The following is a 22,390-nucleotide window of genomic DNA, read 5'->3' as shown; positions in this document are numbered from 1 at the left end:
CAATACAGAGTTTTTGTTATAAGTTAGGGTCTTTAAGTCATCAGGTAAAAAAAACAGAGAAAGAATGCAAAGCTGTGCTTGCTCCTGTTTTAAATCAATTAAAAACAAAACGTGCGTGTTTCTCATCAGGGACGATAAACAGTCGTATAAGATGCTTGGGGGTGAAAGGACAGTGGGTGGGCAACACGGGGAGTGGGAGGGCTGTATAAGAAATGGTGTCTAAGCAGGGTTTGAGTGCAGAGAAGAAAAAGGCATTCAGGAAAATTCCAGAAAACACAAGAGCAGAGCAGTGTTGGCAGCTGAAACGGTGCCGCCGTATGCCTGTGCATTAATGCTTTTATTTGGCTCGGATGCAAATGAGAAGCCAGACACTGCGTGTGCTGAGAGCATGTTTCAGCCTGGGAGCACTTCTGTGGCAGCTTGAAGGTGGGAACTCTGCAACCTTCTAACCCTGAGTCTCTGCACAATAGGAAAAAGTGGGAACAAGATGCATCAACAAAGGCTCAAGATATGGGGGATGGAGGAGAACACGTCCACACAGCCAACAGTAAGGTGTTGTGTTAACAGTGGGAATCGCCAGAAGATATGACGACAATTCACAACACACAAAAAAATAAGCCTGAACTGAGAAAATGGCAAAAGCAAAAAACAAAGCCCAAAGCTGGACACATAAAAACAGTTTTATCCGAACTGAACAATATTTTAGGTTTTTATGGACAATAAAACGATTTGGAAACAGCAAAAGAATTAAAGAAAAAGGGATCAAAACAAAATCTCCTGAATTTGAGAACAGATTGTATTTCCCCCCAGTTCTCCTAAACCTCCAAACCCTTCGTGATACATTTTTCTTATTGCACAAATATTTTTAAATCAATGCTCCTATTTCAGTGTGCATGAATTCTGCTTTTGTTCAGCAGTTTCTGTATGGGGTAAAAGCATTTGTGGAAATGGACCACAAAATTTAAACAGCAGTTCCATTTTAGATGTATGTTTATGTCTTCTCCCCCTCTCAGGACCTCCCTGATGGCTGTCAAACACTGTAGGACCTATTACAGTGTAGGACCTACATTTCCACTGTGCAGAAAGCCGCTTCATATTGGGACTCAGTGTGCACAGAAATCTAACCGCTCCACTTCTAATAAGGTGATAAAAAGTGGGACCATATTAATATCTAGATTGATTATTTTACCAATTCTTGTGATTAACTGGAAACTGGTCAAATGTTGCAATAAACTCTTCCATGAGGACAGAGGGAAACAGCCAAAATGACCACAATAGTGTCATCGTTAGCAAAGTCAACTAGAGTTTATAGATGACAAATCTATAGAACGATATGGATTATAACAAATTCCAGCATTTTTAATATTTCACAGCTGAAATTCACTGTTTGTGTTGTTTTTCAACTGAAAATATAGATTTAGATTATATAGAGTTGCTAAAAGCCAGAAAGGAAGAATATAAATGGCTTCTCTTTTGTAATTAATCTTTGTTTTTTTTCCTCGTATCTTAAAAAATATATCATTTTTATTTTCTTTTTCTAAGGTTAAGATAAGACATATCATTTTTTTTTTGTTCTATATAAGCCAAGTCTGCTGGTACCACGCTAACATAAGAAACCACAGTCTATTTAGTGAGTTAAAGAAAGACAACTGAACCATTATTGTGTTATAGTATTCCCTCGCTATATCGCGGTTCACCTTTTGCCATCTTGCCGTTTTGGAGATTTTTTTCAGTGCAATTTTGTATGCTTTAAAAAAAAAAAAAAAAAAAAAAAGGAAAAAAAACTGTGCACCATGCCCTGTGCTCTGATTGGCTGTTGAGGTTGTCAATCATTCTCCTCAGTGCCATGTCTCCTGTGCAGATTGTGTTCAGTTGTTAGATTTACATACCTTAAATCTACTAAGGGATATTTGTGTTTACATTCTATAATACTGGAATGAAGGTTTTATGAAGGTTTGAACTATCAGAGTTTAAACAAGAGAGAAAAGTGTGAAAATGTTCACATCTATCTGAGAAAAGTGGATATAGTGAAGACATCTTAAACATTTGTATTCATTATTCACAGATTTCACCTATTGCTGGTTAATTATGGAACATATTCCCTGCAATAAACAAAGGAATACTATATTATACTTGATTATATAGACCCACATGACGTTTATGCACCTTAGAAAGTACTGAGGTGAGCATCAATTCTGCAGCCATGATTGGTTTTCAGCTGCCCCAGCTCTCCTCAATGATAGTAACTTTGATCATTTAAGTTCTGATAAACAGAAAAAACCCAGATGGGAAGTCAGAAGCAGGGAGGGGGGAGTAGAGCTGTGTTAGCTGGTATACAAGCTGGGAGTTCTTGAGAACTTGTTCAAAGGCTCTTTTCCACAATCTCCTCATCGGTTTGTCTCAGCTACACTGATTTTAAGGTTTAGTGCTTCCCAGTGAAAAGATTCTTGTTGCTCATTTATTGATACGAACTCAGTAGAGAGAAGCTACCAACAAATGTCCCCAGACTGCAGTGCACCGATCAGACGGAGTGACATCACAGATGGGTCTGTGCACGTTTCCACCAGACTACGTACCTTTGATTGACTTTAGAATCTTTGATTTTTTTTTTTATATTAGCAAAGACAATAGTAAAGTCAGATTATTTCTTTGCTTAATTGTATTTTTTTTTTGTTATCAGCAAAGTTGGGGTGCATGTGTGTGTGTGTGGGGGTGTGTGGGTGTGTGTGTGTGTGTGTGTGTGATAACTGGTACCTTATACCGCATCTTTGGACATGAGTGAATGTAAAAGCCCAGGTAGTAGAAGGACAGCTTAGGGGACTGTTTCTGCAGCTGCCTGGTGAATGCGATCTCCCTGTGAAAGTTAAAAAAAAAAAAAAAACTTTATTTCATTTTAAGCTGCAAAAGAAAAAGCTTCACCCATACACAATTTAGCATGGACCGTGCATCGGTAGGGCAGTCGACTTCTGATCGGAAGATTGGGGGTTCGATTCCTGCCTAGCGTACCATGTGTTGAAGTGTCCTTGGGCAAGACACTGCACCTCACATCTTCTCTGGTGGAAGGTTGGCACCAGTGTTCGGCAGCTGGACCACCACCAGTTAGTGTGTGTGAATGGATGAGTCTAACTGTAAAAGCGCTATACAAGTATACACCATTTACTAAGACTGGGTTGATAAAATCGATCCATTTGAATCGAATTAAACTTAATAGGTCAATAATCGATTCATAAAAATAGAGACTGATCTAGCACATACAGCTAAAGTCTGCTTGCTAGTTGATGCCAGCGTTTAATGGAATTTCCCAAAGGACAGCTAATGCTAACGCTCTGTCAATGTAAACGTACATTGCAGACTAAATGAACATCTTTTTATACTCACAGGCATGAATTTTACAAATTCTTCAGGATTTTTTTTTTTAAGTAACCATTTGTGGTCTAAAGCACTGTTTTTTTGCTCAAGCTTTGCTTATTCTTCTAAAAAAAAATGTACAGCTATAGCTTGATTGCCACCTAGTGGCCAAACTGAAACCCAGAAGAAGCAAAACAATGTTCCCATGTTAATGATCTGAACATTTTTGTTAGAGCTTCTCCTTTTGAGAAACCATGTTACACTGCATGCTATTAACAATCTCATTATTTCACTAATAAATGTTACGGTATGTAAACTGTATCGGATTAATATTAATATACAAAACATATCGTAGATTATTAATGTATTTCTAAACAAACGTGTCAAAATGTGTAAGCCGAGTAAACTTAAAATTTAATTGAATCGAGAGGATCCAAAGAATAAATAAATAAATAAAACTGAAACGAATAAATCCGGACTCTGGTGAATCGAATTGCTACTGAAACTTATCAGCGATACGAAGCCCTACCATTTACCATTTGGTATTGCTAAAATAATGGCATTTATTATTATAGAAAGAAAACAAATATGTAAACAGAAATATGGCTTTGTTTTTTCCTTTTTTAACTCGTCCTGTCCAACAGCTGAGCCAACGGATATGGGCTGAGAGCTTCTTGTGTTGGGATTTATTGAGTATAAACCCCTGTTGTATTTCATGCTAAACTTTATTTATATTGGTTATGTTTTGGTTTTTATTGTATTTATTTATTTAATTATTTTCCTTTGTTGTTGGACCGGACGGAAAAGAAATATGGCTTTGGGTGTTTTTAAAGCACGTCAAAAAATGCAAATACATTCAAATAATAAGTTTTATTTTTCTGACCAAATGCAAAAAAAACATATATAGAAGTAGGAGTTACCCAAGTAAGAAGCAGGAATCACAACATAATAAATTGATCTTAATATATATATATATGACCGAAATGAGACATGAGCTTTAGAAGTTGACTCAAAATTGCTGCAAAGTTTTTCTGGAAATTGCAACAATGATATTGAAGGGAAACCTAACAGTAAAAATGAAAACTCAAAAGAGTCAGAATTTCCTTTATTGTCATTTTAACCACAATGAAATGAGAATGTTCTGAAGGTATTCTTAAATAATAAAAAGTCAGCATTAGAAATAGTCATACATTTTGAATATAAAATAAAGTCTAAAGCATGTACATGAGTGACTCAGAATGTGCAAAAATATGTTTTCTGCTGATGAAGGTCAAATGTCTCTAAAATGTGTTTCTGTGCAACAAATTTGAAAAAATAATTAGAAATGCTGCAAAAATCCTCACTGTATGCCAAAACAAAAGCAAAAAAAAGTTTTTGTTTTTTCGGGGAGACTCTTTTCTGAAATGTTAGTTCATCAGAAGCCTGCAAACGAAAGCTTCAACACTGCTGCTCTGACTATAGAAGAACTAAAAGCGAGGAAGTAAAAACCTTCATTCAGAAGAGCTCCTTCTGTTGCTCTCAAATGATTACACAAAAACAACTACTCTTCCTTCACCAGCACTGAATGCACAGACAGAAAGGAAGGTGGAGACCAGGCACCAACCACCAAAAAGATTTAGAGCTGAGGATTTATACACCTTCTTCAAATACAGTAAATGTCTTTCCTGCTTTCTTTTTCCTCAATAGTTTCTTCCTTAATTGCATCCTTTTACTGAAAGGCCATTTTCCCCCTTTTCCTTGGGCCATTTCCTTTGCTCCTCCATTACCAGATTCCAGCTCCTCTTTTTGTTTCGCTCTTCCTTCCACTGTTCACCGTTTCAGCGCTAAAAGGAAGGGGGAGCAGCTCCTTTCTTACCACACTTGAGAAACAGAGGAGGAGGCCTTAAAATAAAATAGATGAACTGAAAAATAAGAGTCAGGACAAAACAAGCCAGGCAAGAGAGGGGAGCACGCGGGGAGGAGGAGCGCGCGGGAGGGGAATATAAAAGAGGGGGGGTCAAGAAAGAGAAAGGAGTGCAGAAGAGACCGAGGTGCTAGAAGGTCACCCGCTTTCTGCCAGGTTCCTGGGTTCCCATCCCCTCATCACAAAAGGGCCCGGCAGGCCTGAATCGCAGGGAGGGGGGGTCAAGAGAGGCGAGGGGCCCATTCACAAAAAGCCATGTCCCCCCCGTTCATTTGAGGCCCTTACACCCCCATGGCAGCAGCTTGAGCCTGCCATTATCCCCTCTTCAGCCATCTGACACTCCAGCACAAGCCAATTATCAAGGCCTGTGCTCCTGCACTGCTCCCTCATACTGATGTGCACACCCCCCTGCAGACACACAGCCCCCACGAAGGAGCTCACCGCAAGGTCCTCCTGCCGTTCACACAACAACATACATAACTTCACACACGAAGGCTACTTGGTGCAGGTGATTGCCTTAAACCACTAAATTATGATCAGGAATCAATCAGTGTCATTAGACTGTCATCAGATAAACTCATCATTTTCCTATTTAAAACTATACAGTATTCTAAAGGAAATAAATGATCGAAACTGCTGATTTGGCAAAAGAAATTATAAGTTTGTAAATTTCTGCCTCATCATTAATTTTTTTAAATAAAATTAGGCCAACGTATAATAATCAGGACATCCTGCAGAAAAAAAGGTTGGACACCAGCTGTGTTTTCTACACTCAGAGCCTCCGGCAGCTCATTAGAAGCTTCTCCTCCTACGACAGTCCTCATGGCCCTTGGCAGAGAAAACTTCAGCAAGAAAAGTCCTCCCAGCATCGCCCTCTACTGTTTCACTACCAGAATGCAGGGAGACACTCGAGCGCTGCCTCATTAAAGAGATTAACCCCCTTTCTTTTACTAAAACAATTCTTCATAGTACCAAAAAAAATATTTTTCCAATACATTTTTGTGACTTTTACTCCCATTTCATCTATTGATATTACAGACATAAATCTATGCTGCAGAAGTTTGGAGGATTGCAGCAGGGATAAAAAAGAAAGTTCTTCTAAAGTGATGCACATGAGCATAAAGCTGGAAGTGGGGGAAACATTTTGCAAAAAAATAAAAAAATAGGAACTTTAAGAACAGTAAGTAAACTCCAATGTTCAGAACAGATCAAAACCAGGGTGTCTGTCAACAAGTCTGAGGGTTTCAGACGTACTGGCTCCCTCCTTCAAGTCCTCCTTCACACACGGAGCTCTCTGTTACTCTTGGACTCAGACTCTTAAATAATAAGGACTGGAGGGGGGGGGGTTGTACTGAGGATGACCAGGGAGTTCCCCTCTATATGAGCAGCAATAAAAACCTGACCTCTGCAGCACTGATTTAGAGCATGATTACATCTGCACACATGCCTAAACATAGCAGAACCTATGTGCACTGAAACAGACCCCCCCTCCCCCCCTAGATCCTCACATCTGTGCAAAAATATTTTAAAAAGCCTTTTCACATTATTGAATTACATTTGACAGGAAACGGCAGATATGTGTGCCTGTAGGTGCGTGTGTTCTCCTGCTGCTTTAGGAAGAAAAAGCCGTCGTCAGCTGAACCACAGAGGAAGAATAAAGATGGAGGCGTTCTTTTCTACTAAACACTATAGAAAACCTGTAACGCACTGGGAGGTCTGAAAGGTCAAACTGCATAGAAAAAGTGCAAATTTATAGAAGTAGAAAACAAATTCACTTCAAAGACTACGAGCAAAGACGTCAAGAAGCTTTTTCTTTTTTTTATTGAATAAAAAAACTGAACTGCAATCTGAGACATGTCAACAAAACCTAACATCTTCAACAGAATTAGAAAGTTTTATTTTGCAAAGTTTTAAATTGCACAGACATTTATGTCTGAAAGCCAAAGAAAAGCTGCTGTTGCTCCTCAAAGTTTTGTCCTTCCAGAAGGGGAAGTCCTCCATATTAAAGCCTGTGATGCTCAAAGGATGACCCAAAAATCAGGGTGCTGCAACAGTGGTGAAGAACAAAACATTATTATTATTGAAATAAAAACACTAAGTTAAATGGAAACTGCAGAAAAGGTGGTAAACTGTCCAAAGTAAAACCCTATCTATGCCTGACAGCTCAGATAGGCTCCAGCATCCCCCTGACCCCAAATGGGAATGAAAAGGGAGTTGGAAAATGGATGTATAAATGGAGGGACAGACAGATGGATGGAAACTAGCATGCTCTGTTTACTGTTTTGATTTGTGTGTTCTCACACTTTGTATGTATCCGACTTTTATTTTGAAGGCAAGGACTTGCTGTGTGTATATGTGTGTATAAACGATTCTAAGATGAAGTCTCTCAGATTGAAATGGTGCAACCGTGAGCGTATGGTACTTTCTCCTCTCTTGGTGTCAGGACCAAAAACCTGAAAGACCATCATCATAGTCTGTAAGAGAAGCCAGTGATAACTCACCTGAGAGCAGAGTAGGAGCCCAGAGACAGAGCAGCAAAGTCTGGGTGGTAGTACAGGTAGACAGATGACACACAGGTGGGCAAGATGTCAATCACTCCCACCGCCACAATGTTCCCATCAAGCCAGTATTGCTGGTGGAAGGAGCCATATCCCACCTCAGGCCCATCTGGAGAAAACTCTGCCTGCAGAAGAGAAAACGGTGACAGTTTGTATTGAAATGAACTTCCAAGGAGTGAAAAAGTGGAATTTATGGCAAAAATATCTACTTTCTTCCTTTGATCTCCTCTTTCAAATATATATACACACACCTGTAGGATGGTTTATTATTACCCTTTTCCCTGTCAGGCCTCACGCATTAGGTGTGGGGGTGTACAGTAGCCTCACATTCAGCCTGCTAATGGCTCCCAAATGTGGAATGAAAGCTGCAGCGAGGAGGAGGAGCAGCAGCAGCGAGGCCGAGGAAGTGGCCGCAGAAACCCTTCAGGAGAGGACTTTTTAATAAAAGAACCTGCAGGAGCAAATTCAATTTCTCCGTGCCGGGATGGACTGTGGCCAAGCCTTCTCCTGCAGTTCTTCATCTGCTCTCACAAGAATGCAGCTGTGGGCCTGCGCCGCTGCATTCCAGGCTGTTCAATTAACTGAAGATTTAACGATTTAACACCCAAAGCGTCTCATAAAGGCGGTCACGCTGGGTTTTCAGCCCCAAACACTTTTATTTCAGAAGCTTCAGTCTAAACAGTGAAGGGTTAAAGTCAGGTTAAGATGGAGAACTGGTTTAGTTTACATGTGTAAATGTGTCTGTCTTCAGTGAGCTGGTAACTGAATCCTTCTCCTCACCAACAATCATCTGGACACAGTTAAGGAGCCCAGACGCTGCTAGTTATCACAACACAGAGAGCAGGCTCAATAATCCAGAGCACCAGTGAGTTCGCACACCGACCATATTAAAAGTGACGAAAATGAACCCCCGCTTTGGCTCCGTGACCCCAGAGGGCTGACAGTTTTCTTAAGAAGACCAAGTTTTTTAAACTGCTTTCCTCCTCAAGGTCAGATCTCTGAACCTCCAGCTCCCGTTACCTGCCTGCTCCTTTACCTGTTGTATGTTCAGGTGATAGAAATGCCTAAGGAGAGCGGTCATTAGTCTGCTTTGGAGCTGTGGATGCTGAGGGGAGGCAGGCAGGCATCGAGTCAGCAGTCTGTGCCCACAGCAGAGGAAGCTGTCCATCTCTGTAATTCTGGTATTTTTTGGCAGTAGCTCCTCCAGAAACACTGCAGCCTTTGTGGAAGGCTCTGCTATATCATTTCAGAGTTGTAAGTAAAGGAAAACGCAGGATGGCATTGTGGTTACTCCACATCCAAAACATTAAAGTTACATGAATGTAGAAAGAGAAGTAATCAACCAAGACAGGAAAGGTTCAGCCCCGAAGGCCGATCCAGAGCGCCACCCCCAAAATGAGTGTGTCCTCGCCACTGTGACAACAATCTTAACGTCTATGGAAACGCTTCAAACCAACTGAGATCTTCTTAAGCATCCCCCCGATCCCAGTGGGTCTCATATGGTCTGGACAGGAGGTTGGGGGAGTCTGCACGCTGTGTGAAAAACCCAAGTTTCAAACTGACTACAGAGTTTGCTACTCTAATAAAATAAATGACTTTCAGTAAATTATTTTTACAAATTCTTTTAATTCGTCAGCTTAATGTTTTTTTTATATATATACAGAAAGAACTAGGAAAAAAATATATTTTTTAACAATAACAACAAGATTTTAAACACAAACTTACTTTTAAAGCAAGATCCTAACTAAACAAACCTAAATATGAGAGAATTTTTTATAGGGTAAAAACTGACCAAATAAAAATTTTTTTTTTTTTTTAAATACTGTATAATGTTCAACTTTTTAATGTACATCATTTTGAGTAAAACACACATGGTGCATGTGAGCTTTTTTCTGGACTTCCAGAAGCATGCTGCTTAGCTTCATAAGCATCTCTAAATTGCCAGTTGAGTGTGAATGTGTGTGTTTGGTTGTGTGGTTCTGTGTTGAACAGTAGAACCGTCCAGTTGAACCTCACCTTCACCTTTAAATATGGCTGGTTAGGCTCCAGAAACCCCTGTGACCCTGAACTGGACTAACTAGCAGGCTTGGAAGACAGACGAATGAAACAAAATATAGCAGAAATGCACAGTTCGACTTTTAATAATTTTGTAGGAAACCTTATGCATAAGCAAAACATTTCTTATATGATCAGGAACATAAACATAGAGAAATATGATAGTTGAAATTTACAACAATTTACAGTTTGACTTACTATATTTTGTCGGAAACTGATTATATAACCTTAAGATTTCTCATGTAATAATGAAATGAAAAATGAGCAATGATTGTTAAATGACTAAAAAAAGACAATTCTTTTAAAACTATAGCTAAAAACTGAAGAAAAATGTTACAAAACAGGATAATGTGACATTAATAATCACCTGAAAAGCAGGCCTTCAAATGTAAATGTCAAATTTTACTTTGTGGAAATAAGTTATTTTTTATATTGTAGCAGTATTGACTTTTATTATTTTTTAAAGTGTTTTTAGATAATCATGACCAAGACCTGTTCTTTAAAAAAGAAATAAACAAAAGAGACAAAAACTTCAGTTTATCCAAAATTTAAAGCTTTTTGGAATCAAACTTCTCTGACGCTTTTTTGTGTGTAGTACATCACACAAATGTATGAAATTAAAAACAAAATTCAGTTCCAAGAATGAGAAGAATTTATTTGCATCAAGCCAAGTTTATCTTTTGTTGCTTTAGCTTGAATCAACACGTGGAAGCTGGATGTATGCAAGGCAATCTTTGTTAAACTGAAAACTTAACACAACATTCAGACCGCACTCTGAAAAAATCTCCAGGAGACTTTTACACTTTCAGTCAGCAGAAAAGCTGCAGTCAGGACATCATAGAGAGGGTTTTAGAGTTACCCTATGACATTCATTTAATGCAACAACAAGAACATGTAGAATTCTGGTTCATCAAAATGCTTTGTTGAGGTTAATGTTACTTTTGGAAACAAAAAATAATTTTCATCACATTTGTTAAGAGGAAAATACCAATATAACTTGTGCTACTTTAATAAAAAACGTAGTTTGATGCAGACACATCTAGGTAGGTGTTTGGCATGAATCCTCTGCAGGAGCACGGTTCTACATTCAGGTTTGGTAGTATGCATTCGGGATACGTCTGTATAGGCAACGGCTTTTATGTGAGCTGAACCACACGATTTCTAGGTCCATGTGGTGCGAGTCTGTGAGGCGGCTCTAATGGCTCTCTGATTGGAGACAGATGGGGGGAAAAACACGCAGAGTAACTCTGATTTTTATGAAAAAGTTATCCAAAAAGAGAGGGGAAAAAGGGGGGACAGATGAGGGGGATAGAAATAGAAATGAAGGCCTTTTAAAAGAAGACCCTCAGATTACTGTAGAGGAGGAGACGACAGTCTGTGCGCCGCCATGCACGCATCAGTACTGAGCTGTGAAACTCGGAGGCCCTGGTCGCCAGCCTTGACGAGGTGATAAAAGCTTGTTTCCTATAAACACTAATGACGTTCATTAGGGAAAACCTGCGGGGCCCCAAGGAGCGAACACAGTGACGCCGTTTGTCAGTGTGAGCGTGCCCCGGACCTCAATCCTAATAAAGTGACTCTCGGAGAAACCCATCGTGCCTCTAATTGCTGGTGTAATTGCCTTGACCCAACAGGTCCGCAGAAGTTTTTAAAACAAATGGCGCCTCAGACCTGCAGATGCCTCAGTTATCTCATCCAGGTGCAACAAAGAAAACATCTTAAATATGAATTCTCAAAGCTTTAGAGACCCTCTCTAATGAAAGCTGTGCTTACATGTTCTTCTGGCAGTTTTCTGATTATGGAAGACATACAGTATATGAAGTAAATTAAGGTCAAAACTAAATTTCTGAGGATTCCTTTATTTATGAATCAGGGGTAGACGAAAAAATGACATTTGAAAAAGATCCAATTTGTGGCGAAGCTCTTAGCAATGGTTTGCATTGTGCCAAAGGTCCCGCCCACATCTCAGAGGTGAATTTTAATCAACTGCTGTCGCTCCACAGAAACTATGTCATATAAAACAACATATTTTTTTTTAATTTTGGCTAAAATATAATAATGGGAACACCTTGAAAATAGACCAAAAGATGACCAGAGTGGGAATTTAGGGACTAAATCTTTTAAAAATGTTGCTTGAACTTAAAAAGTAGGACTCATTGCTACACTAGGCAGCATAAAATGTACCATCATCCTTTAAAAGTTATTTTTGGGAGAATAAAAACTTCTTATTGGTCTGTCATCTGGACCACACACAAAATAAGGAGCGACATTACTAACGCTGCTCTAAAGATGCTATCGCTAATACAGTTGCAATGCAATCTGGAAGCCACATTTCACTAATTTCCTCCTCAAACACCCTCCTTTCACTTCAGAGCAAAACAAAAGACTTTGAGTCTCTTCAGCCCACTCCGTCCAGCTGGAGGGCTTTTCAGCATCTCAGTTAGGACGGGTTGTGGCACACCAGAAGAACCGGCGGACACTTTCACAAACAAATTCATTTATTGTGGCAGGAACTTCAACTCCTGGTTGGTGCAAATCCTTCAGTTTATAAGACAGTTAATCAACTGTTAACAAATTAAATACATACCTCTAGTGGAGAATCGCAGAGAAATCTTCGGAACTGAATGGAAGCAGAAGGGAGAAAGAAAAAAAAAAGAGAAAATAAATTAAAACCATGCACATTGTCTTTGCTGTTCTGTATAGTTCATCTCTTCCTGCTTTCTGCGGGTCAGGTGTCATGGCCCTGCATTCACAAAGACTTTATTTACACAAATGAAAACATTTACCTAATCAACAGAGGCTTGAAGACGCACTGACAGTTAAATGAGCTTCTGATGTCAGAAGTCAATCTCAGCACACTTTAATAAACACACCAGATATCAATTACTAGAAGATTTTCTGTAAAAAATGTTTCTTCCTTCATCATTTCCAGCTTTTTGCCCCATTTCCAGCTGAAGAGCTGAGGGCGATGTGGTTATAGATCTGCAGAAGGACCAACATTGTACGCTTCCTGTTTTACAATGACATCACAGCAAATTTCAAGTTCATCCAGATGTAAAGTTAACGGGTGGTGTGATGAGGTCACAAATACACTGCTTCTGGGGCTCCAACTGTGTTCGTTGTTTTAATAATCAAACTTTATCAAACTTACAAAGCCCAGCTGGACGGCTACCGTCTTAAATTATTAGGATTCTCAAGAAATCGCTTGATCCATTTAATTTCCAAAACCTGATTAAAAACAGTAAAAGTCAAAACATCTAATCCTGCTTCCCACATGCTCTATCCTTGCAAACTGTATTTTTTTTAATTTTTAAGGAGTTCTTTAATATTCTGTAAAAAGATATCCACATAATTTTGTATCTAACATGTCAGTAAAGCTATACATCATATCAATACATTTTTTTAAAAGATAGTACTTTAAACCCTCTTACTTTGACCTAATGAAACCTTTATAAACTGTATTCATCGTCAAAATTCAAATATAAATGAAGTCTGTTTTGTCAGATTTGGCTATTAACCTTTAATTTCCATGCATACTTTGAGGTCAGTTTATCAGACATTTTATTCTGTCTGCATCCATTTTTCCAATACAATTCTCTACTTATTTTATTAAACTATTGCGGCAATCCTATTTTCAAATGACTCTTAAAATGACCAAAATGCTCTTCTAAAAGAGCAACTTTGGAAGGAAATATTGGAGGATGTTTAAAAATATTTTGGTTCAAATAATCAAAACTTAATAAAAGTTTAAAGCTTGTTTATATTGAAACAGTCGTCTGTTTTTTTTTTTGTTTGTTTTGCTGGATTTTACGTCATAAATAGGGGGTATTAAAGTTTTCGAACCGCGAACAGGACCAATCAGAAGCTCTCCGCGAGCGAACTGTTTCTCGGAACAGATCAGAAGAACTCATTGTTTTCATGTTTGTGTGCACGGGGGTTGTGTGCTTGTTACGGTGCGAGTTTAAGACCAGGGAGAAGGGGAGAATTCGGATCGGGCCAAACTATCATCAAACCATCATTAGTTTTGAGTCCTGTAACAAATTATTAAATTATTAAAGTTATTGAAGTCAAAGGCCTTCCTCAGAACTATAAATTGTTTCTTTAATTGATGATTCTTTATGCAACAAAATTTCATAATTAACCTGTTATTCGAATCCGCTACAACCTTAGACAACCTTAGTGTCACGATACAACAAAAAAGACAAGTACTCATAAACCATAATGGCGGGACCATCTGATGACCTCATTACTATTAGTAAAACAGCAGATCAGATTATTGAATGCTGAACATCAAAGCTTTCATATTATTGTGGCACTAACTTTGTAATGCTAACCAAACTAATAACTGTTGAGATAAAAGATAGCTTTTAAGATTTTAAAACAATTCATCTCTCTCTGCTGGAACATCATCCTAAAAATCAATTTCTTCCACTAGAAAACTGGAAGACGCACATGTACACACTCAAACTTAAAATAATGAATGAAATAGTTAAAAAAAATACACTATGGAGCAGAGTATTAGAGCTACCATAAAAAAAAAAAAAAAACAATTATATGAGAGAAAAGCCAAATCTGAATTCTTCCCCTATGGCTTCTCCCTAGCCCTCCAATTGTAAAGGTATTTGATTGTGGATTTTTAAGGGCGACGCATAGTGACTTTTTTTATGTATCCCTTTACACTGTGTCCCAGGACACTGTGTCACACACTGTGCTACATAGGAGAGACATGATTCTTCACATTGGTGTACTCTGTAGCACAAATGTTTACATTTAAATTTAAGCAATGACTTGTTGTTTTAGCATGACTTTTTACATTAATAAAACCAACATTGTGTATTTTCCGAGCACTGACAGCTAAGTGCTAGCGCAGATGGCCAGCTAATAATGATGTCATTGAGGAGTACTATCCAAATTTGAAGACATTTTTCTATATCTTTTCGCTTGGGGGGGCTAAATGTAGGGGTAGAAAGAAGAAGAAGATGAAGAATTGTTGACAAAAATGAAAGATAAAATATATCACAAAATCTTCAATCTGACTTAAATTCTTTTCAACCTGAAAAATAATCTAATAATGCATGTTTTGTGCTACAATTCACAGGTAAGTCTATAAAAGTCTGCAAATGCTATTTTAGTTTTACAGTCAGGAATTCTGTTAAAATTACATTCGTTTTATTGCTTAATTTAATAATCAACAGTTTCTACACAGTCTATTGTGTGTAATTCGGAAAAAACTGAGTAATTCTGTCCTGTCAGCAACAATCTTTCCTCCTGAGCCAAAATGCCTCCCGAACCCCCCCTCACCTGTGTTACTAAGCCAGTAAAGTGTAATTTTCCACTGCTGCCTCTATGACTACTGCTCCGCTAGTCAGACTCCCAGCAGCCTCCTGATATGCTGCATGGCTGAAGGGCACAAATAAAACTTCGGTTTCAACCTCACAGAAGAAACTGAACAACAGCTGCAGCTATAAGATGAAGTCATTTACTGAGCTCTGGTTGCTGTGTGGAGCGTAAAAACTACAATCTGGTAGAGGATTGAATATTTTACATTTGAATAGGTGTTAATGTGACTTTCACCAGGTATTTCTCTGACATGAAAGTCTGCCATTGTCTGTCCTCATTAGTGAAGTTTACCAGTTTCCACTTCAACCACGTCTTAGCCTGACAAGGCGACATAAAGAAAGACAATCATTTCTTGAAGATCCTCATCTGCATCCACACATGGAGTCCATCTCTTCCTCCTCAACTCTCCCTTTCTTAAGCGAAACACTAATCTGTCTATGATTAGGGCTGCAAGCCGCCACCTCTAACGCACACAGTTGTGTCTTCACTCACACGTGCGTGCTTCATTTAAGCACACACATCTGCTAAAGAGTAGCAGCTACTAAAAACAACACTTTTTCTGGCTGCCATTGATTGACAAGTTACTTGCATTCACTTATTTACACTTAAATCTGCTCTAATTTTTCCAAAATGATTTACTTAATGTGCAAATAAAAAAAAAAAACGACTAATGCTGGAGGCATCGGCGCAGCAAACATCTTGATTGTTGAAATTGGTTCATTTTCCACATTAATTTCAGCTTTTAGAGTTGAAACCATCCGTCATCCTTTTCTAACATTGTTTTGTTAGGAGTAAATACAGTTTTAATTAACAGGATTTGTTGTTTTTTTTTTCTGAAAATGACTGCCACATGTGAGCACAGGAAGACCTGTGCAGTTTAAACCATGCAAATTAATGTTACTGTGAGGAACCAGATAAAAAAAATAAATAAATAAAAAAAACCTGGATCGTTTCCAATTATGTTATTACAGGAAATGTATACGTTCCTGAAAGTTCTTCTCTTACTCGAACATTAAAGGTTAATGGTTGCATTATTTTTGGAAGTTTCTTTGCGTGACCCACAGCTTGCTGATGGTAATCCAGATTTTTCCCTGGGTAATACTTTAATGGGTTACTAAATACCTTTACAAAAACAAAACATAACCTTGTAGTTCATCATAAACTATAATGTTGGTGCTGTTTTGTTTGTGATCATTTATGTACAGACATCCAGGCTAATTATAAGTCATTTAATTTAAGAAGAATTAAGTTTAATTTGTTTCAAATAATCTGAAAAAAATGAACAAAAATGTACTGAATTTGTGGTAGTTCAGGTGAACGCCCCCACTCTCCACTTTTTATATATTTATGTTCCTGTTATTCCAAACCCCTTCAGTCCCTGCTTTTACTACTCTGAGGCGATTACCGCAAACACACCACCTTTTAAAAGAGCTAGTGTTATGGCACCAGGAAAGAATCTGCCGCAGTCTGCCCAATCTGACAGCTTTCATTATTTAATTATTACCTTACAGTTTACAAGACAGAGAGTTTAGTACATTTACGGCAGCCTGCTGGCATAAGGGAAGAGTAGGAGGTGAAAGCTCTCCAGCTCTGAAACACCAGGGCCTCTCAGGGCTTCTACCTCCTATTTTTATTTTAATTTATATAATTTATTAGCAAAATACCACAAGAACATTAAAAATACAATTTTTCATTGAGGTTGGTCTTTAAACGGTTAGTGTTACCAGATAAGAAAAAGTTTCATTGTCTGAGCGGTGGGATGGAAAATGGAAAGAAACTCTTCCTGTTGGCTTCAAGTCTGTAATTAAAAGAAACCAAAGGATTTTTATCTTCCAGATTAGACAAGAAAACTTTTCCAGCTGCACGTTTTTATGTATTTTCATGGAAAAAAAGTCGGAATACCAACATAATTTCATTTCCTTTTACTCGTTGGTTTTTCTTATTTAGAAATGCTTTTAAAAGTTTAAATTGGTTAAATTTTTTGACACAGCTCTGTGCAACAGAGTTTAAAAACATATTTTTGAGCATCACATTATTTCACAAGTCATATTAAGCTTATAATTGCCTTTTTGGGTGCACTTATAAGGCTCAATTTTTTTCAAAAAAATGACAGTGTTGTTGTCGTAACCCCCCGAGTTGCTAACAAGATTGGGTGTTTTTGTGCATAGGCTAACACAGCTAAAGTGTACTGGTGTCAGAACGTGTTATTGCATTACTGAAAGCTTTTGTGAATAGTCTAATGTAGCAAATGTGGCTAACGTGTCGCGTTAGTTAATGCTGACACACTTACCTCTGTCTGTTTTGTTGAATGTGCCTAATAACTCAGTGCCCCTTATCCCCTTAATGCCTGTAGTTGCAAATATGCAAAAAACCACTTTAGCTCTAAAATTACCCAAATTATAGCATTTACTTTAAAGTCAAATTCTTTTTCACAGCTCGAATTAAATTCAGGTGTTAAATGGTTAAATATGACATAATGTTGAAAACAATTTATTAAAGGTGCATCTCATGTGGAAAATATAGGTCTTATTTATTCAAATTGTTGTGAATCAGGAGCACTAAGACAAATATCCCGTTTGAAAAGGATCGTATTTGTGATGTAGAAAATACGTTGGGTGGGTCAAAACCTCCCTGCTCCACTTCAAAATGGAAAGAGGTAGGGAGGGCCCTGGGCCAACAGTCCCACTCACAACTCAAAGGGAATTTCTGACCAACCCCTGCCAGTCTGCAGAAACTGTCCTAGAAAACAACACAGGCTTTTTATTTTTGAAAATAAAAAAATAAATACATAAAAAACAACAAAATCATATTTTAAAGACCACTGGGAACACTCTGAAAATAGATCAAAAGATGATCCGAGTGAGACTTTATAAGTCTCAGTAAGATGCAATCATCTCTCTGGAGGACAGATTTGTGTGCTGCTGCCTCAACATTTAAAACTTAAATGTTGATGCTGAAGAAAACATTTAAACATTTTCAATCATCATTAGACCAAAGGGTGTTTTATCATGATTGTATATTCTCTGTGTGCTGAACTGTAGACATTTTTTCCCCTTTATGAGTTCAGTATTTATTTTTATTCCCACAACCTCAGCCTAGTTCGGTCAGAGTTCTAAACTCTTCTGCATCTTTATTCTTGCTGACCATCACTGTTATGGCCGTCTTAAGTTTTTAATCTTGATTATTATTTTTTCCAGAGGGAAATCAGATTGTTTAAGCATCTGGAAATTGTGTTGAAGAAATAACCAGACTGTGAAGGCCCGCACTTCCTGTCCTGATGCCTTTGTTCATTCCTTTTGGTTTTGAATGATGTAATGAGGCCACTGTGTGCAAACGATGGCTTTAAAATACATCTGGGAGCGTGCTTCCAATGAACTCTCATTATGCCAGCTAATACATCAAACCTTTTTATGCCAAATAATCATCATGGTACCTTCTCCTGGCTGTTTAAAGCCACTCTCAACTGAGGACATCTGAACCTCAAAGTCAAAAACACTGAATTCTAAAATTCTTTCATGCTTCTAATAGGATGCAAAATGAAAAAAAAAGTGAATGTAACAGTGAGCTGGCAGAAGTGTGATCATAATCATGCAGTACCTCACTCTCACTACATTCGCTGGGGTCATCACCATGAACGGCCATCTGGTAGCGGGCGTACAGCGCCGCTGACTGCTGATAGGATGCTGCGAACTGAGGATCCTCAAAGTTCACCGGCACTAGCCTCACCTTCAAGCACAAGGTATGGTGGAGAGGAGGTGGGAGGGGTTGATAAACACCGACATTTATCACAAAAGTAGTTCAAGGACGAAGTCAAAAATAAGGAAAGGATGAAGAGCTCTTTGACGACGAGGGAAGACATCAGTCTCCCAGTCTTTTAAATTGATCTAAAAGCTGGCTCTAATTGCAGCATCATTTTTTTGTTCTCACAGTGAAGGAAAAGTGCAAACAAACCATTGCATTCTGGGAGACAGATGAGAAACTTGAAGATGAGGCTAGTGCACTGCTCAGCTTTCACTGCAGCGCGCTTGGAGACACTTTCCAAACCATGTCTGGAGGAAATCACAGCGCATGTAAAAAATAATAATAAAAGAAAAGAAATCATCAACTGTGAGGGGATAGTCTAAACTCGATCCGTAAAGGCTCCTGTCCCGGACCTCAGACTCTAAACAAAATCAAGTCAACAGCACAAAGAGCTTATTAAAAGCTCATCACCACACAACTTAACCAAAACGAGATTCCAGTTCAAACAAGCGAAACTATTGTGAGGGTAAAACAGTGGACATCACACAAAGTGAATGTGTAAAGGTTAAGCGACTTCAGCTGACAACCAATCATCTTGTGACTAATGACCTGACAGACGGAGGACCAGCCCACACCTGAAGAAACAGTGCATGGAAACATTTTCCCTTCACTTCCTTTGCTTTTGCTACCAACTTTACAATTCCTACTTTCTTTACGCTCCACCCCCTACTCAAGTTTTATAATCTCTGCTACCTTAACCAGGACCCTAATTGAGATGGAAGCTATAGCTCAGTTTAAGAACAGACTAAGTTAAAATAGTTGTAATTCCACAGACATGACCCCCCCATATCTCCATCCCTCCATAGGTACCCCTAAAGAGTTGACCTGTGCCTCCTAGCCTCTGACCTGGCTCTCGGAGGGTTTGTCAGGAGGATCCTTGTGAATGGCCATCTGGTAGAGTTTGTACACCTGGTAGGAGGCGTCGAAAGAGGCTTTGAACTGCGTGCTAGGGGGGCTGGAGCGCACTAGCCTCACCTTCAAAAAGAATACATGCAGAGAAGGGTTACATAGAATTAACTTATTCATTATTCAAAAAGCGCATTGAAGAAAAAGCTTTTATTCACACAGACAACATCCAAAAGGAGCTTCAGATTTGTTAATTGACAAAAGCATAGGTGGCACAGTCAGGTTGGAGATAAAAACATCAGCGTTCTCATGATGAACAAGCTCGTTCTGTGACTTCACCATGTGCAGATCTTTATTTGACTGCTAGATCCTTGGCACAACAATGTCTCCAACATTTGGGACAAAAGTTTCTGAAACAGAACATCTGTCTTTACCAACAAACATGAAAAAGAACATATTGTGCCGTTTTACTAACATAAACTATTAACGTTGTCTCTATGAAAAGCTAAGGGCTTCAAAACAAGGCTCCAAGGCTTGAACAGTTAGACTAAAAACTGCACAGATCTACTTTTCTGCAAGTTTTTCATAATACTTCACAACATCAGTGATGTTGCAGTCTTAAGCTTGATAATATCTTGATTTCTTGTTAAAATCTTACCTTGATATTATGAATTAAAAAAAAACTGTCCTAAACTGATCTGTAAAAAACCTGCCTCTTTGATAAGATGATGAAAAGTTTAGATATTTAGAGTCCAGTTTTATGGAAGCAGAAGGAGTATTAAAATCGCTTTCCTCAAATTTCTTATTTCTAACATTTCTAAAAAGATATTTATCTGCTTTGAAGCTGGATCTTAGATACCAACTGAGCCTAGATCCTGGACTGAAACATAATATTAAGCAGAAGGAAAGGAAAAACAACTGCAAAGTAGACAAGTTTTTGTACGTTTTTAAAAAAAAAAAAAAAAGAAAGAAAAAACAAAAATAACTTAAATAAAAAATAGGAAGGGGATTTGGGGAAAAAAACTGTGAAGAGGCTGAGGACAGTTCCACTCTTCCCTGAGGTGCCTGAGGGATCTCTGACATGTTAACACACTGACCTCTGGTGGGAGTAAAAAGAACAGCAGCTACAATTTATAGACTAAATGAATAAACTAATAAATGTTCTCTCTCTCTTCTCTGCTGAAAACCTGAACATAAAATATAAAGTAAGAGTAAATTATTAACAGATTTCAACAAGCACATCTGCAAAATTTTGGCAAAACGTCAGTATGATGATTCTGGTTACTAACTTTACTCATGATCCTCCCTTTACCACATTTAAAGGATCAGTCATGATGTTACAGCACAAACCTCAAGACCTTTGCCAAACATCTTTATGAATCACTGTGCTCACTGCCAAAAGCCCATTCTCAAATCCTTTCTTGTCTGGATTTCAGTGCCATCGAAAGGTCAACGTAAGCCAGAATGTGTGGTGCATCTGACAGACATCAAACTACGAAGACGTAGTTTTCCACTCAGCTTTGGACAGTTGTGCACATGGTGAAGTCACTGGAGCTGTGGGACATCATGTAGGCCAGGATGTGAAATGACATTTCTAATACAAAATAAAACGATCAGTCTTTAAAGATTCAAGTCAGGGGTGTCAGAATCCAGACCTCGACATGTTTTCCATCCAACCAACCTGCAATTGTAGCTCCTTATTGGCCAAACACACCTGAACCAGGTAATCAGCACCAAATGAGACAGCACTTCTGGAAAACCGTCTGGACGCCGGCCCTCGAGGCCTGGAGTTTAACACCCCTGATTTAAGACAAAGTAGAAGACCCGGTCTTTCTTCCAGCTCACCTCGAGGCGATGAGAGGCATCATCCGCCAACGACTCACTGAAGAAGTCCTCGAGTGGTTTGGGTTGGTTGGTGTAGGTGGGGGTCGGCTTTATGAGGGAAACTTCATGTTGTCTTGTTTGCTCTTTGTGAAGGCGACGCTCCTTTCTCAGGTCTTTAGCCTTCCGACACGGAGGTCGGCTTGGGTCAGCACCATCACCTGCACATAGGTAAGAAGACATAATTTGTGAAGTTTAGGTTGACAACTCTTGCTGCAAACTATGGCCCCACTGCTAAGACCATGGAGGAGAAACACATGACCATCTAAAGCAGGGATAGGCAACTCCAGGTCTCAAGGGCCACATTCCTGCATATTTTCCAACATACCCCACTCTGGTATGTTCTAATTGGCTGGACACACCTGACCCAGGGAATCAGTCATGAGAAGGGCTTGGATATCTGGAAAATCATGGACAGAGCAGCCCTCGAGGCCTGGGGTTGTACGGAAAAATAACATAAAAAAATAATAACGTCTTGATGCAAATACAAAAAACATAACATCCATGAGGAGAATGATTAGATTCTCAGCCATGTTTGTTTTGAATGGAACTTCTACTGCATTTCTGTCAGCAGACAGTGGCAAATACTGATATACAAACATACACCGCCCTCTAGTGGTTGTTAGTGGAAAATACAGCTAAACAGGCAAAATAACGA

General features: G+C 38.7%; 1 protein-coding gene across 2 annotated transcripts in view; it reads right to left on the bottom strand.

Moving 5' to 3' along the window:
- Positions 1–22,390, bottom strand: part of LOC112162082 (arginyl-tRNA--protein transferase 1) — a 52,808-nt gene that overhangs the window by 19,529 nt on the left and 10,889 nt on the right. The window contains exons 6-10 of one of the 2 annotated variants that reach the window (XM_024297732.2): positions 21,697–21,893; positions 18,802–18,930; positions 12,452–12,484; positions 7,753–7,934; positions 2,755–2,854 (exon numbers count right to left, since the gene is read on the bottom strand). In XM_024297732.2, the coding sequence (XP_024153500.1) occupies positions 2,755–2,854; positions 7,753–7,934; positions 12,452–12,484; positions 18,802–18,930; positions 21,697–21,893 (641 nt within the window). Of the gene's footprint in view, positions 1–2,754; positions 2,855–7,752; positions 7,935–12,451; positions 12,485–18,801; positions 18,931–19,851; positions 19,981–21,696; positions 21,894–22,390 lie in introns of both variants that reach the window. The other variant, XM_024297731.2, reaches the window with a different exon arrangement.

This window comes from Oryzias melastigma, linkage group LG15 (assembly GCF_002922805.2).
Source record: "Oryzias melastigma strain HK-1 linkage group LG15, ASM292280v2, whole genome shotgun sequence".
NCBI lineage: Eukaryota > Metazoa > Chordata > Actinopteri > Beloniformes > Adrianichthyidae > Oryzias > Oryzias melastigma.
Note: the sequence above shows the minus strand (reverse complement) of the source record. Positions and strands in the feature narration are given on the sequence as shown.